We start from the raw sequence: 13,421 nt of genomic DNA on the forward strand, positions 1-13,421 counted from the left end.
TGCCGGCTTGATGATTTTGTTTTTGTTCACGAAACGTCAAAGTACACCCATTCAGAAACGTCGATAGCATTGGGCATTCCTTAGTGGGTTTGTCTTCAATAAAAGTTGAAAGCTTGCCGAAATTGGGTTCTTTAAAATTATTGTTAATTGGGTTTTTTTAATTATGAAAAATGTATTGATTTTTTGATTTTCTACGAAAGAGCACCTTTTTCTGAGCCACTATGATTTTTTTCAGATTTTTAGAACTTTATTTTGGTACCTAAAATCAATTTCAAAGAGATTTTTTGAAATCACCATTTGACAGCTAGGCAACTGTTTGACAGCTCCACCCAGTACAAACTGCGATGAGGGGTGATTCAACAAATCGCTCCCATACAAACTTCAAATTGATTTTTAAATAGGTTCCCGGGCACCAAAATTCATGAAAATTTGGATTTCGGCTCAGTTTCGCATGCAGATTCAGAATATGGAATTATCTCAACACCGCTAAAGAAGCCAATTGGGTTGTTTAGTGAATAAAATATTGCTATTTTCTCTAGCCTAATCGAAAGAGCTCATTTTTCTGAGTATAACGTGATTTTATTGGATTTCAACACCTTTGTTTTGATGGTTAAATTAACAAAACAGTTTTAATTTTCGTGGATAGAATGACAGTTCAATCGATAAAGTGACAGTTCGACCCGAACAAAAAAATTTCTCCATACAAACTTCAAATGCGTTTTAAAAATAGTTCCCGGACTCCAAAAATTATGAAATTTTGGATTTCGACTAATTTTTGGGCGGAGAATCCGATTATGAAATAATCCGGATACCCCTTGCGGATTTTACCCCGTAATTGGCTTCTTTAACGATGTTGACCCGCATAAACGATAACCATAAAATGTGCTTAACCACCCATTCGGGATACAATTAGAACAGTATGTGGTATTGTTGACCCGTCTACAGTACGGTTCGTGTATGGTGTTCATTTATTAGGGAAGATAATTCGATATTCTGAATCTGCATGTCAAACTGAGCTGAAATCCATATTTTCATGAATTTTGGAGTCCGGGAACCTATTTAAAAATCAATTTGAAGTTTGTATGAGAGCAATTTGACGAATAACCCCTCGTCGCAGTTTGTACTGGGCGGAGCTGTCAAATAGTTGCCCAGCTGTCAAAAGGTGATTTCAAAAAAAATATTTGAAATTGATTTTAGGTACCAAAATAAGGTTCTAAAAATCTGAAAAAAATCATAGTGGCTCAGAAAAAGGTGCTCTTTCGTAGAAAATCAAAAAATCAATACATTTTTCATAATTTAAAAACCTCGTGCATTACATGCAGAAATTCTCTTCTACTTATGATAATCCAGCTTTCCACGCTCGCCATAATGGCGGATGCTATAAAACAATTTGACAATATCTGTGCCCCAGCTAACGCGACGACTTATTTCGCCCATAGCAACATAGCAACCTGTAACAAACAAATTTTTTCATTGTCATCGAAAAACAATCTCGATAAAACAAATTCGACTTCGTAAGGTAAAGCCTTGGGTAAAGCAAATATGGATTTACTGACGACATTATTCATGTTCTCTGAATATGCCTAAAATTCGGCTGTATTTTTGTAGATCATCACATTAAGCTAAAGTTCCCGTTCAGCAGTGGCGGCGGCGCGGGCCGACGGACGATCGGAAGACATCGTCGACAATGGCTTTAAGCAATCCAGATGCTGGATGGACGACTCTATGTGTGTTGTTTAAGGCTGGGCTGGGCAGTTCCGTCGGCACGTCGAAATATAATCAGCCTTCGCTCAGAAGTGTCTTTTGCGGGAGAGTTCTTCTTGTCCTTTGCGATATTCCAAGTAGCGTTAGCGAGTCTCCTCGATGGTGAGGAAATGTTAGTCGACAGCGGATGAGATGAATTCCGAAGTTGGGAACACCGCATCAACAACGGAAGGCTGGCAGGCGATTTCCCAGAGCAATTCCTGACCGCACAAGTGGTATCAGTGGTCTCATCTCATAGTACACGGCGCTAGCCACGTGTGTGTAGGCCGGGTCCCGGAGATAGGGAAGCTTTCCTCGAATTAACTACTAGTGGCATTGCATCAGACAAAGTCTACATTCATGCTACACCAAATGAATATGGATGTTTTTTTTTTCTTTAAATATTTATGCAATTGTGGATTAAATTCGATTTTTAATAGTTTTAAAAGACAAGTTACTTCAACTTGGACTTCAGGCACTATCTTATAAAGATTATTGACAAAATGAAAATTAATACGATAGAGATGATGGGACGTCTTAACAAGCATTGGTTAGATATCAAATAGGGTACTGGTTCCCTTATTAAGCATGTGGCTCCCATTTTCATCCTACGAAAAACAAAGGATAGAAGCGTTGTTTGTTTTGTTTCTTATTTTTGTATTTTTTGTTAGAAGTGAGCACCCATGAAAACAAAAAGAACGGAATCAATCGGTGCCGTAATCGCTTGTTTTCGAATAGGATGAATATGGGAGCGTGAGATTACTGATGGCACACATACCCTAGATGATAATGAGTTTTGATATGAAACAATACTTTCGCATATTCCCAACCTCACCCTTTTGGAACTTAATTATCAACACGGTGTGTCTGGTAGAAGAAATTTATTACAAATTTGACGATGCCTATTTTTTTTGTTATAAACCTTTCCCATACACACGCCGTGTCAAGTGAGCGAGTAAGAAATGTGTGTACGGTGTTTGCCAAGTACCGAAACGCAGTAGACGGACGTCCATAGCATAGGATTGGAGCTACCCATCTTAATAAATCTGTGATTTCATCTCACCAGTTCTTCCGAAGAACTACCCCGGTACTGGCTGACGGATACAGTCTTCCGCCCTTGTGAACACGTCTCCGCGTTGAGAGTTGTGCCGTCGCACCGCCATAGACGTTCTAATTCTACGGCAATCGCTGGATTTCCATTGCCGCCATCCTTCGGCGGTCGCCCTCATTGCCTTACATTTTGGCTCCGGCGCTGTTCTTTGCTGTCCATGGACTGTCAATCCGGATAGAATTTTCCGCCCTCGTGCTCAAGTCTCCACGCTACCATCAAATTTCTACGGTAACCACTGTTCTCGGCCTCCTACCGCCGGCCTCCCTCGCCGACTTCCTTGGGCGGCAGTCCTTGCTGGCCTACGTTTTGGTCCCCGGCGACGATCTCCTTGACTGACCATGGTTCTCTTCGGCACCGCTTATCAACCTTGGGCACCGTTGTCGGTTTGTGTTTGTGCCAGCCTTCACCGTCGGCTTCCATTGCTGGCCCTCCTCATCGTTGAAACCGCCTCACCGATATCTACGTCATTTTGCATTTTATAAAATTCTTGACCAAACCCTTAAATTTTTCAGTTTTCAGGCTAGAAGAAAAAATACATGTTTAAAAAGAGATAATTTTGTTTGCCTATTATAACGAGTCATGTGCCTGGGTTGTTTTCCGTTGAAAAATGTGTTTATCAATGGTTGCTATGGATGAAATAAGTCGTTGCGTTAGCTGGGGCACAGATACTGTCAAATATTTTTATAGCATCCGCCATTATGGCGAGCGTGGAAAGCTGGATAGCCGCTTCGATCGCTCACCAGCATTCTTCACCATTCGCCATTCATTCATTCGCTTGCGATCCAAACTGCGACGAATGGCAACGAATATTCATGTCAAGCAGCTGGATCAACGCTTACCACTGGTGATGGGGTTGCGTGTTTGATCACGACGATCCGTTTGCTGCATCTTTCTTGGTTCGCTTCAGCAAAGAGGAGTGAATATGAATGGAGTGAGACGAATATACCGATCCTTGTGCTTGGGGAAGCTTTTTGAGGGGACCAGAAATTATTTTTCAATATGGAAAAAAGACCTCCATGAGTCGGTCCGTGTCAAGGAACATCATGGAGGTTCAACACAGGAACTAGAAATAAGTTTATCGCTAAAGTAAACTGGAAAATCGGTTGATTTGAACGCGAGTAAAAACAGGAATATAATTGTCTTTACAATAGAACGCAATCAGTGAAGTACTAGATTGAAAGTAGTGAGCTGGATTTTTGTATGGTGAGATGATCAATTCTCCATTTCTGCAATGAAATGATGCAAACAGCATGGGTTATGTGGTTTCTTGCCTAATTCAATGCTGTTTGAGCAAAAGTTTGGGTAACTGTTTTGTTGAAGTTGCAAAAAATAAATAATACAACTACACAGTTACCCAAACTTTTGCTCAAATAGCATCGAATTAATCAAGAAATCATATAACCCACACTGTGTGTACCATTTCATTACAGAAATTGAGAACTGATCATCTCACCATACAAAAATCCAGCTCACTACTTTCAATCTAGTATTTCACTGATTGCTTCCTATTGATTGATGTACCAAGCGAAAAAAAGAAGTTTTGACCAGGGTTGGTAACCATCTGTTTCGTCACTGACCAACGACGAAAAACTAAAAAAGTTCGTCACTAAATAAAACTCCGTCACTCCCGAATAAAACGGTATCGTAAGACAATTATACAGCATATCATTTCCAGAAGATTCATGTTATCATAAACTGGATTATAAACCAATGATACCACGAATCATATTAAAGATTGCAGTAATCATTTTTGAAGTATCAATGATAGACCGAATGGGTTGTTAAGTATCGTTACCATTCAAAAATGCCTTTTTTCGCGAACAAAAATTTCAAAATATCATACATGTAATAATCAGTTTATGATTAGTTTTATGATACACTGAATGATAAAAAATAAGGGTGAAATATTTCATGAAATCTGCTCTGCCGACTCGAAAAAATGATACACCCCTGCGGACTCTCGCCGGATTCTGTCAACTTTGACTACCATTCAGTCTACCATTGTTTACTTTTTGCATTTTTTTTGTAATTTCTTGTGCGTTTGGGATTCGATCGGTGGTTTTCGATGCTGCTACGTAGTTCCGCGCGCGTGCTATGTACTGGGCTAAAGTTAATTCGTGCTCGCGGGTGACTCGAACTGAAAGAAGTGCGAAGCGGGTGAGCAGGTGAAAAATATTACCCTGATGGAGGAGCAATCCGGGAAAACATTTCCATTCCCAAAGGAAGCACAATAAATTCCGAGGTTTCGCTATACAATAAGCTAAGGTAGGTAAGTTTACAAGTATTATCCGACGGTGGCTGCCTCGGTGGCTGTAACCTGCAAACAAGAATTCCCGTCAAAAGTTCACGAACGTGGAAGTGATGGCGCGTAGTTTCAAACTTGGTGGCAACCGCGTACCATTCAAACACAAGCAATCATTCCGATAAACATTGTCCCAACTGTGTGTTTTTTGTGTTAAAAATGACGAATGACGGTGCCTAATAAGGTAGAAAGAGAGACCCAAGCAAAACCCAGGGTGAACACATTATAAATTTACTATTCAGAGGAAGACTAACCAAAAATATAGTATTTGTACCTGATTATATGGAAAATCTTATTATTAAAAATTATTCATATATTATTCAATGTATCATTATCATACGTTCAATGATACTTGAACAGTCCTGAATAATTGTATCTTTTCCGCCCTGATAATTTTATCATAACACAACTATACAAGTAGTTATCATTCCACCAATAAACATTGAATAATATCCACGATACCATGAATTGTATTTTTCTATGCGGGCTTGCATCATCGTCAGCGACCGACGAAGAAACCACGACGAGGATGAACCGATAATAAAACAGAGTCATAGTTTTCGTCATTCTCTTTTGTCTCCTTTTGCGCCGACGGAAAAAGAACATGTTTTCGTCACATGGCATCCGATTCCCGACGAAAGGCGAACCAGTCAAGCTTTTATTGACGATTTGCCCTTGGCCACTCCGAGCTGTTCAATTAGCTCTGTTGGTATGCTTGTTGTGTTGCCAATCTGAAGGTTTTTGGTTCGATTCCAAATGAAGGCGAGTTTCATTTTTGCATTTTTTTTTTCTGATCAGCCATTCCCGTGAGGCTGATTATTCGTTCGTTCGGACAGGGCGATGCAAGCAACTCAACGAAAATGCCAATAAAGAGAAGTGGCAAATTTTTTTCGTCGCGATTAGCAAACTGACTGACAGTGTTTGAAGAAACCACTTAGAATAAATAACATATTAAATTTAAAAGTTCTGCACTTAGATTGTGACCAGTTGCTTTTACACTTGGAAAATATGTGCAGCGCTATTGAATATTTGCCGATTCAATCATGATAGAATTTATGTGCGTCGCTATTCGTTTTCATTTGTTCGGTGCATAGTTTATATTATGACAAATAATAAAATGATTTCCACGTGGGATTCGCTGATTAGCTTAAAAATATAAATAAATCCATATTTTGCGTCATCTACGACCAACTTTATTTGTAAAACTTAACACTTTACTTAACATTACATACTTTAGCTGTCTGTATATAGCACGTCGTCTCTGGAAAACTCACATCAAGCTTCCGCCAGGCTGTAATCCGGTCAAGAGGCACATCTCGCTGTAGCAGCTGCTTCCGGCAGCTCCCGAATGGTCCACTGCACGAATTTATTCTGGCCTGCTTACTCTCACACGAAATTTGACGTTAGAGAGGTGCCGACACCGCTCAAACGTCAAATTTCGTGTGAGAGTAAGCAGGCCAGAATATATTCGTGCAGTGGACCATCGTTTAAGAGTGCGGAGGAGAAACAGTCGACATGGCAGGATAATTCTAAAGAAAAGAGCAAAAGGGATGCACGAAGTTTGAAAAGGTTTTTAAATAAATTTAACTGCTTACCTTCAAAAAAACAGCTAACGAATCGGTCCGCGACAAGGGGCTAGTCGCTTGGAACATTGTGCCAAGAGGGGCCAAGCACACCGTCTTGTACGCTGTGTGGCACACCGAGGCACTCTGAGGCACAATTTTGACACTTGAGTTTGGGTGAAAAAACTAGGCAACCATGTGCATTTGACTTGCAAAATGAAAACAAACAGTTGGTTGTCTTGGTAGTTGCCAAGCAAAATCTGAATCATCAAGCAGTGACACTTCGGGGCACACTGAGGCACAATTCAATACACGTTGGCACACTGAAAATAATTGGCACAAGTAAAGATGTGCTCAGCGACTCCCCCTTGGTCCGCGACTGATTGTGTCTCCTTTGGCGCGCCATGTTAGTTTTTTTGTTTGTTATGTTTGTGCTTGGCTTTTATTTTGACAGGGTTGCTTTTTATGAAGAATGAAATATAATACTGTAACTTTTAATTTTCATAAGTTGCACATAGAATGATTTTTTTCTCTCTCGTTCGTAATCTATGTGCTTTCTGCACTTAAATTCTATCAGTGCATTAATTTGAGTGTAATCAAGAGCTGCTGACTCAGTGACGCAAACTTTTTATTACCCGTTGTCGTCAGTGATTATGTCTCGGATTATGCTTCAGCTTCTTATGACAATTGGGTTGTTTAGTGAATAAAATATTGCTATTTTCTATAGCCTAATCGAAAGAGCTCATTTTTCTGAGTATAACGTGATTTTATTGGATTCCAATACCTATGTTTTGATGGTTTAATTGACAAAACAGTTTTAATTTTCGTGGATAGAATGACAGTTCAATCGATAAAGTGACAGTTCGACCCGAACAAAAAAAAATGCTCATACAAACTTTAAATGCATTTTAAAAATAGTTCCCGGGCTCCAAAAATTATGAAATTTTGGATTTCTACTCATTTTTGGGTGGAGAATCCGATTATGAGATAATCCGGATACCCCTAAAGAACCCAATTAACAAATCTGGTTTTGACATCCAAGCGGTGTGCCGTTTACATCCATCGACCAATTAGCGATGAGGATTTCTTCGACGGCGCACCGCTTGGATGTCAAAACCTCGGTCAAAACTTCCTTTTTTTGCTTGGTACATCAATCAATTTATTTCTCTGCGCGTGTTGCAGTTTAATTGTTCGGTGAGTATTTAGCTGCGCAGATCCCATAAGCAGGGGTTTGAACCTTGGTTTGCTTTCTTGGTTTGCACCCTTGCTGAAATCCCTTCAGAATAATTCTTGCTGTTTGGCCGATGCGGCGATGCAGAAGAAAACAAAAATTGTGACAGTTCAATGCAAGTGGAAGTTTATTTATGTACATTTTTGCGTGTGATTCATCGGAATTTGGAAGGAAACGAAAATTTTCTCTCAATTTTGTGCGTTCTTTTATTAGTTTTGGACAAAAATCTATTTGTTTCTGTTGAGTATTTTTTGTGATCTAAAGAGGAAAATCAAAGTGAAACATGGGCCTTTTCGGGAAATCGCAGGAACGAAATCCAAAGGACATGGTAAGCTTGATTGGTGGATCGATTCGGGTTTTCCCATTTTTGACCTTGAGGATTGATTCTGATTGGAATTGTGTTCTAGGTTCAAGAGTGGTCTTCAAAGCTCAGGAAGGAATCCTATGCCCTGGATCGACAAATTCGATCGATTCAACGAGAGGAAGACAAAATTAAACGATCGCTAAAGGAAGCGGCGAAGAAAAATGATAAGGAAGTTTGTACGATTTTAGCAAAGGAGATTATTCGGTCCCGAAAAGCAGTGAACAAGATCTACACCAGTAAGGCTCACATAAATTCGGTGCAACTGCAAATGAAGAACCAGCTAGCAACGGTGCGGGTAGCAGGATCGTTGTCCAAGTCTACCGAGGTGATGCAGGCCATGCAATCACTGGTGAAGCTTCCGGAAGTGGCAGCTTCGATGCGGGAAATGTCCAAAGAGATGATGAAAGCTGGAATAATCGAAGAAATGATCGATGAAACGATGGAATCGCTGGAGGACGTTGAGGAGATGGAAGAAGAGGCACAGAAGGAAATTGATAAGGTCCTATGGGAAATCACGGCTGGCAAATTGGGCGAGGCCCCGGCAGCTCCGATGGCAGCCCCAGCGAAAGAAGGCGAAGCATCCGGTGTGTCGGCCACAGTGGAAGCTGAAGACGACGAGGACGACATGAAGGACATGCAGAGTCGATTACAGGCGCTGCGGTCGTAAAGAGCTGTGACTATTTTGTTTCTTAGTTTACTAAGATAATTACAGGTAAGTCTACTTAGATAACTTTGGCAGAGCTTTTTGCTGGAGGGTAGCTCGTTCCCACTTTCGCACCCTTTCAAAATATATCGGTTTGTACATATTTTCACGCGTAAGAAAATGAAAGTCAGACTTAGAAGCGATACGTTCTTTGGATTTGTGAGTTTTGGAGGGATGCCAGAAAAGGCACAGTAAGGAGGGATGTTCCGTAATCGAAAGAAAACTTCAGTGAAAATGTATTAAATTATAATGGAAAGTTTAAGATATATTTAGACTAATACACTTAAATATATTTGATCACTGATTATTGCGTATGTTGTACTTGTGAAACATCCTTGATGGTATTTGTCTTTTTAAACTGATTATTTAAACCACGGGTTCCCAACCGGTGGTCCGTGGCCCCCTGGGGCCGTGAAGCCAGTCTAGGGGGCCGAGATGTTACCAAAAAAATTGTTAAATTTTTATTCTATTTTGTGCAAATTATATCAATTTTTAATTTTGTATACCGCCAACCCCAAAAGCCACAATTTGAGGAACAAATTTTCAGTATAAAACGCCTTCAGAAGAAAATATTTTCGGCTGCGCCGCTATTTTTCAGCTATGATTCAAATTGAATGTTCATGACATTATTTTTACGAAATGTTAGTGTCTTTGATCGTCGAAAATCCCTCCCACAGTAAATTTCTGGCTACGTCACTGTACCCAAAAAACTCGGTTTCGTTCATTTAATTCATATTTTTTTTCTACAAATATTCATTGGGCCACGGATGTTTTGACAATTCTTAAAGGGGGTCGCCACCCCAAAAAGGTTGGAAACCCCTGATTTAAACTAACTCAGACACTTTCTCTTAAGCAGGGATGGGAACACTCACTTGCAGAGAGTTACACTCACTTGATGTTTTCTCAGCTCAGAAGCGTGCAATCAAGAAATGGTGTATGGACGACTTTTGCCTTGTGGTTTTGTCTAAAAGTTTGCCGAATAGAGTAGGTGACGCACACGAATATTAAAGTCGTGACAGAGCTGTGAAAGCGACTCTCCACGAGGTGAGTGTAATTTACATTCACCTCGTGGAGAGTTGCCTTTGCAGCTCCTTCACGACTTCAGTATGCGTGTGCGACCCCTACTCTTTTCGGCAAACTTTGAGAAAAAACCACAAGGCAAAAGTCGTCCATACATCATTTCTTGATTGCATGCTTCGGAGCTGAGAAAATATCAAGTGAGTGTAACTCTCTGCAACTGAGTGCTCCCATCCTTGCTCTTAAGATGAATGCAATGAGCCATTTTACGAGACGTTTCGGATCAGCTGATCGCTCATTTCATGAATGAAAACAATGATGCAAAATATCACCTCACGAATGCTCAATCAACTTATCAATTGTATTTTTTTCGCTTGCAATTGAACTGTACACTGCTCAGCGATGACCAGAGGCAAAGAGGTGGCAAAACCAACATGATGTAACTCACACACGATTTTGCACGCACCTGTCAGTGCCGCCACATGCTCACCCGAACATCCGAACAACACCGAATGGGTTGGTTTTAGAAGCTACGGCACAAACGCTCGACACACACACAGAAGCAACATTCGCATGTACCGACACCACACTTATAACGTTCCCAGCCTTCGATGTTTCGTGAAAAGGTGATCGAAAAGCATCGAAAGCGATGAAAAGACAGCAGGGATGCCACATATACAGATTTTTCTGTAATCATGCAGATTTTCTTGCAGCTTTTCATACAGCATTCTGTATACCAATATTTACAGATTTTTGGAAATAATACAGATTATACAGATTTTTTACAAACTTACAGAATTTCAAACAGATTTTTCGCGAAATATTACAGATTTCATACAGATTTTTGACAAAAAATGGTGACACAGATTATAAAGGTTTTTGAAAGGCAAAATACAGATTTAAATGTGGCAACACTGAAAGACAGGCTTGGCTGGAACGCAACAGCTCAACGGCGAAAAGGAGCAGCCAACAATGCTGATCAGTGATCAGCATCGAGTCTGTTCGTGTGCTATTCGTACAGGAGGTTGGTTTGATATAGCGAGGTAGGGTGAAAACGTATTCGTTGTCGAAAGCGAATCGCATCATTTCGTGAATGTTTTCACCAAATAGCAAGCTTGAATGAAAATTTGACAGGAGGTTGCGCCTAAGCCCGTGAGTGTTAATATTGTCGTTTCGTAAAATAGACTATAGCGGAATTAGGAACAGGAATCTGAACAATGCAACGGTTATTTGACGTTTGTGCTTCGCGTTCTAGCAGTGTGGCTAAATTTCCTGGGGATTGCAGCAGCACAAGTTTAGAACCCAAGCTTTTCCAAAGATTTTCCGGTACTGCCTGAAGGCCATACAAGCTTTCCTGATTCTGAACTCAATATGAGGTGTCCAGGAATGCGTGTAAACAATAATGACTGCAACGTACTTTATTATTGATTTCAGAATCAAAGAGACGCAAATGTCAAACGCCATTACGGTTTCTCCTTTCCGTGAAAAGAACGATAGTTGTTTTACTCGGCCATATTGGCGACAACTAGGTATCTGAAGAGCGCTTTGCATCAGGTTGAAAACAATATAAGGTGATTGTTCTATTATTAAGTAGCCTCATTGGTGTATCTACTACAAGATTCCATCGAAGTGGTGACAAAAGAGACCATTCCCGTCTGACCTAACCCCCCTTTTTTATATTTTTCTTCGAAAGATATTTGGTTTCAATGATCATTGCCGTTTTCAGAAACTTTTTATATGTATTCTTGATTTTCATACAAATTTTTAAAAATTCGAAAAATCTCTCCAATTTGAAATTAAAATCACCGTGCGAAGTAGTGTGTACACCCCTGGGATGTGGAGATGTTTTTCAATGTGGAGAATATGCTCCCAACCCTGCCGTCATTTTGGCATATTTACATTTCGAAATGTCAAACACACCGCACGTCACCTTCGCGCCGGCTGATTTTAGAAGCAATTTGTAATTTGTAATTTATTTATTATCACTACGATACCCTGTTGGCAGTAATACCTTATTTCAGGTCAAGGAGAGGCACATTATGCATGCAGCAATATGCATGGCCAGCAAAAATACATCCGTGGAATGCCGGAAGGTACCCGGGCATCCACGAAACCGGAGTGATTGTAATCCCGCCAGCCCTCCACCGATCCCAGGTCCACTCTACTTCCACCGGTGAAAATGAACAGTAAGGAGCCGGCCAGCTGAATGAGTTTAATACCGAAAGAAAACCGTCGGACATAATCATCCTAGCATCGCGGGCACCCTGCCGGCACCTAATACCTATTTCGGAGCTCCTACCCTTGCCTTACACTTCAAAATTCGGTCAACCCCATCTCCGTTGGCAATTGTGGGAAAAATCCCCGGTTGGATTTTTCGGAGGAAATTTTGCAGGAATCTCGAGAACGAATTTCTGGAGATTCGCCAGAGAACTGAAAAAATCGCCAGCGAGAACTCCTGGAAAATCCCCTGTAAGCAATCTTAGAGGGAAATCCTAGGTTTTTTTGTAAATTTTGCGTGGGTTCATCCGAGGGTTTCTTCCTCAACATTATTTTAAAATCCTGTACAGAATTACTGGAGGATTTTACAAATAGGAATATAAATAATTTCTGAAGGTTTCGCTGAAACAATGTATGAATCCCTGAAAGAATCAGAAATCGATTTCCTGGAAGAATCCAGAAATTCCCAAGGAAATTCCTAGTGGAACCCATGAAGTTCAAAAGGAATCAGAATAAAATTCTGGTGGAACTATTATGGATTTAGCTCTAAATTAAATAGTGTTGGAAGAAACATCATTGACATACGCTGCCTTTCCCATGCGTAAAACATAACGTCGGAAATAGTGCGTTGTATAGAAAATCTGATGTTCCATTTAGCCCACTACTTCCGACGTTATGTTTAACGCACAGGAAAGGCAGCGGAAGTCAATGAAGTTACTTCCGACTCCAACTCAGTGCTATATCCACAATACAAAAAGATTTCCCAGAGGACGCGCGTCTCTGATGGAATTCATGTAATAATTCGGAAAGGAATCCTGAAAGGAGCTCCTGGAAGAATCTCGGAAGGAACTTTTGGAGGATTCCCTAACGGATTTATTATTATTATTAATAGATTTATTTACGGGGCTTTCAGCCCTAGGCTGGTTCGCCTAGGAACACCGCCCCCCCTAAAGGAACTCCTGAATGAATCTTCTCGAAGAATTCCTTAAGGAATCACAAGAAGAATTCTTGAAGGAATTATTAACGGATTCCTGGACGAACTCCGGAAATAATTTTTAGAAAGTCCATGGAAGAAATTTCATTTAGGAATCCCAAATGAAATTCCTAAACGCATATCCCTGAGGAAACTTCTAAACCAATTCCCAGCAACAACTTTTCGAGGAATTCCAAT

General features: G+C 40.4%; 1 protein-coding gene across 1 annotated transcript; it reads left to right on the plus strand.

The window, feature by feature from the left end:
- Nucleotides 1-8,070: 8,070 nt before the first annotated feature.
- Nucleotides 8,071-9,320, plus strand: LOC109413270 (charged multivesicular body protein 3). Its single transcript, XM_019686996.3, has 2 exons — nucleotides 8,071-8,277; nucleotides 8,357-9,320. Exons 1-2 carry the CDS (start codon nucleotides 8,233-8,235, stop codon nucleotides 8,978-8,980), a joined length of 669 nt encoding a protein of 222 aa, XP_019542541.1. The 5' UTR covers nucleotides 8,071-8,232; the 3' UTR covers nucleotides 8,981-9,320.
- Nucleotides 9,321-13,421: the final 4,101 nt, after the last annotated feature.

Source organism: Aedes albopictus, chromosome 1 (assembly GCF_035046485.1).
Source record: "Aedes albopictus strain Foshan chromosome 1, AalbF5, whole genome shotgun sequence".
Classification (NCBI taxonomy): Eukaryota; Metazoa; Arthropoda; class Insecta; order Diptera; family Culicidae; genus Aedes; species Aedes albopictus.

Coding starts and splice junctions, on each gene's coding strand:
- LOC109413270 (XM_019686996.3), top strand. CDS start 8,233: ATGGGCCTTTTCGGGAAATCGCAGGAACGAAATCCAAAGGACATG. Junction 8,278..8,356: donor AACGAAATCCAAAGGACATG/GTAAGCTTGATT, acceptor ATTGTGTTCTAG/GTTCAAGAGTGGTCTTCAAA.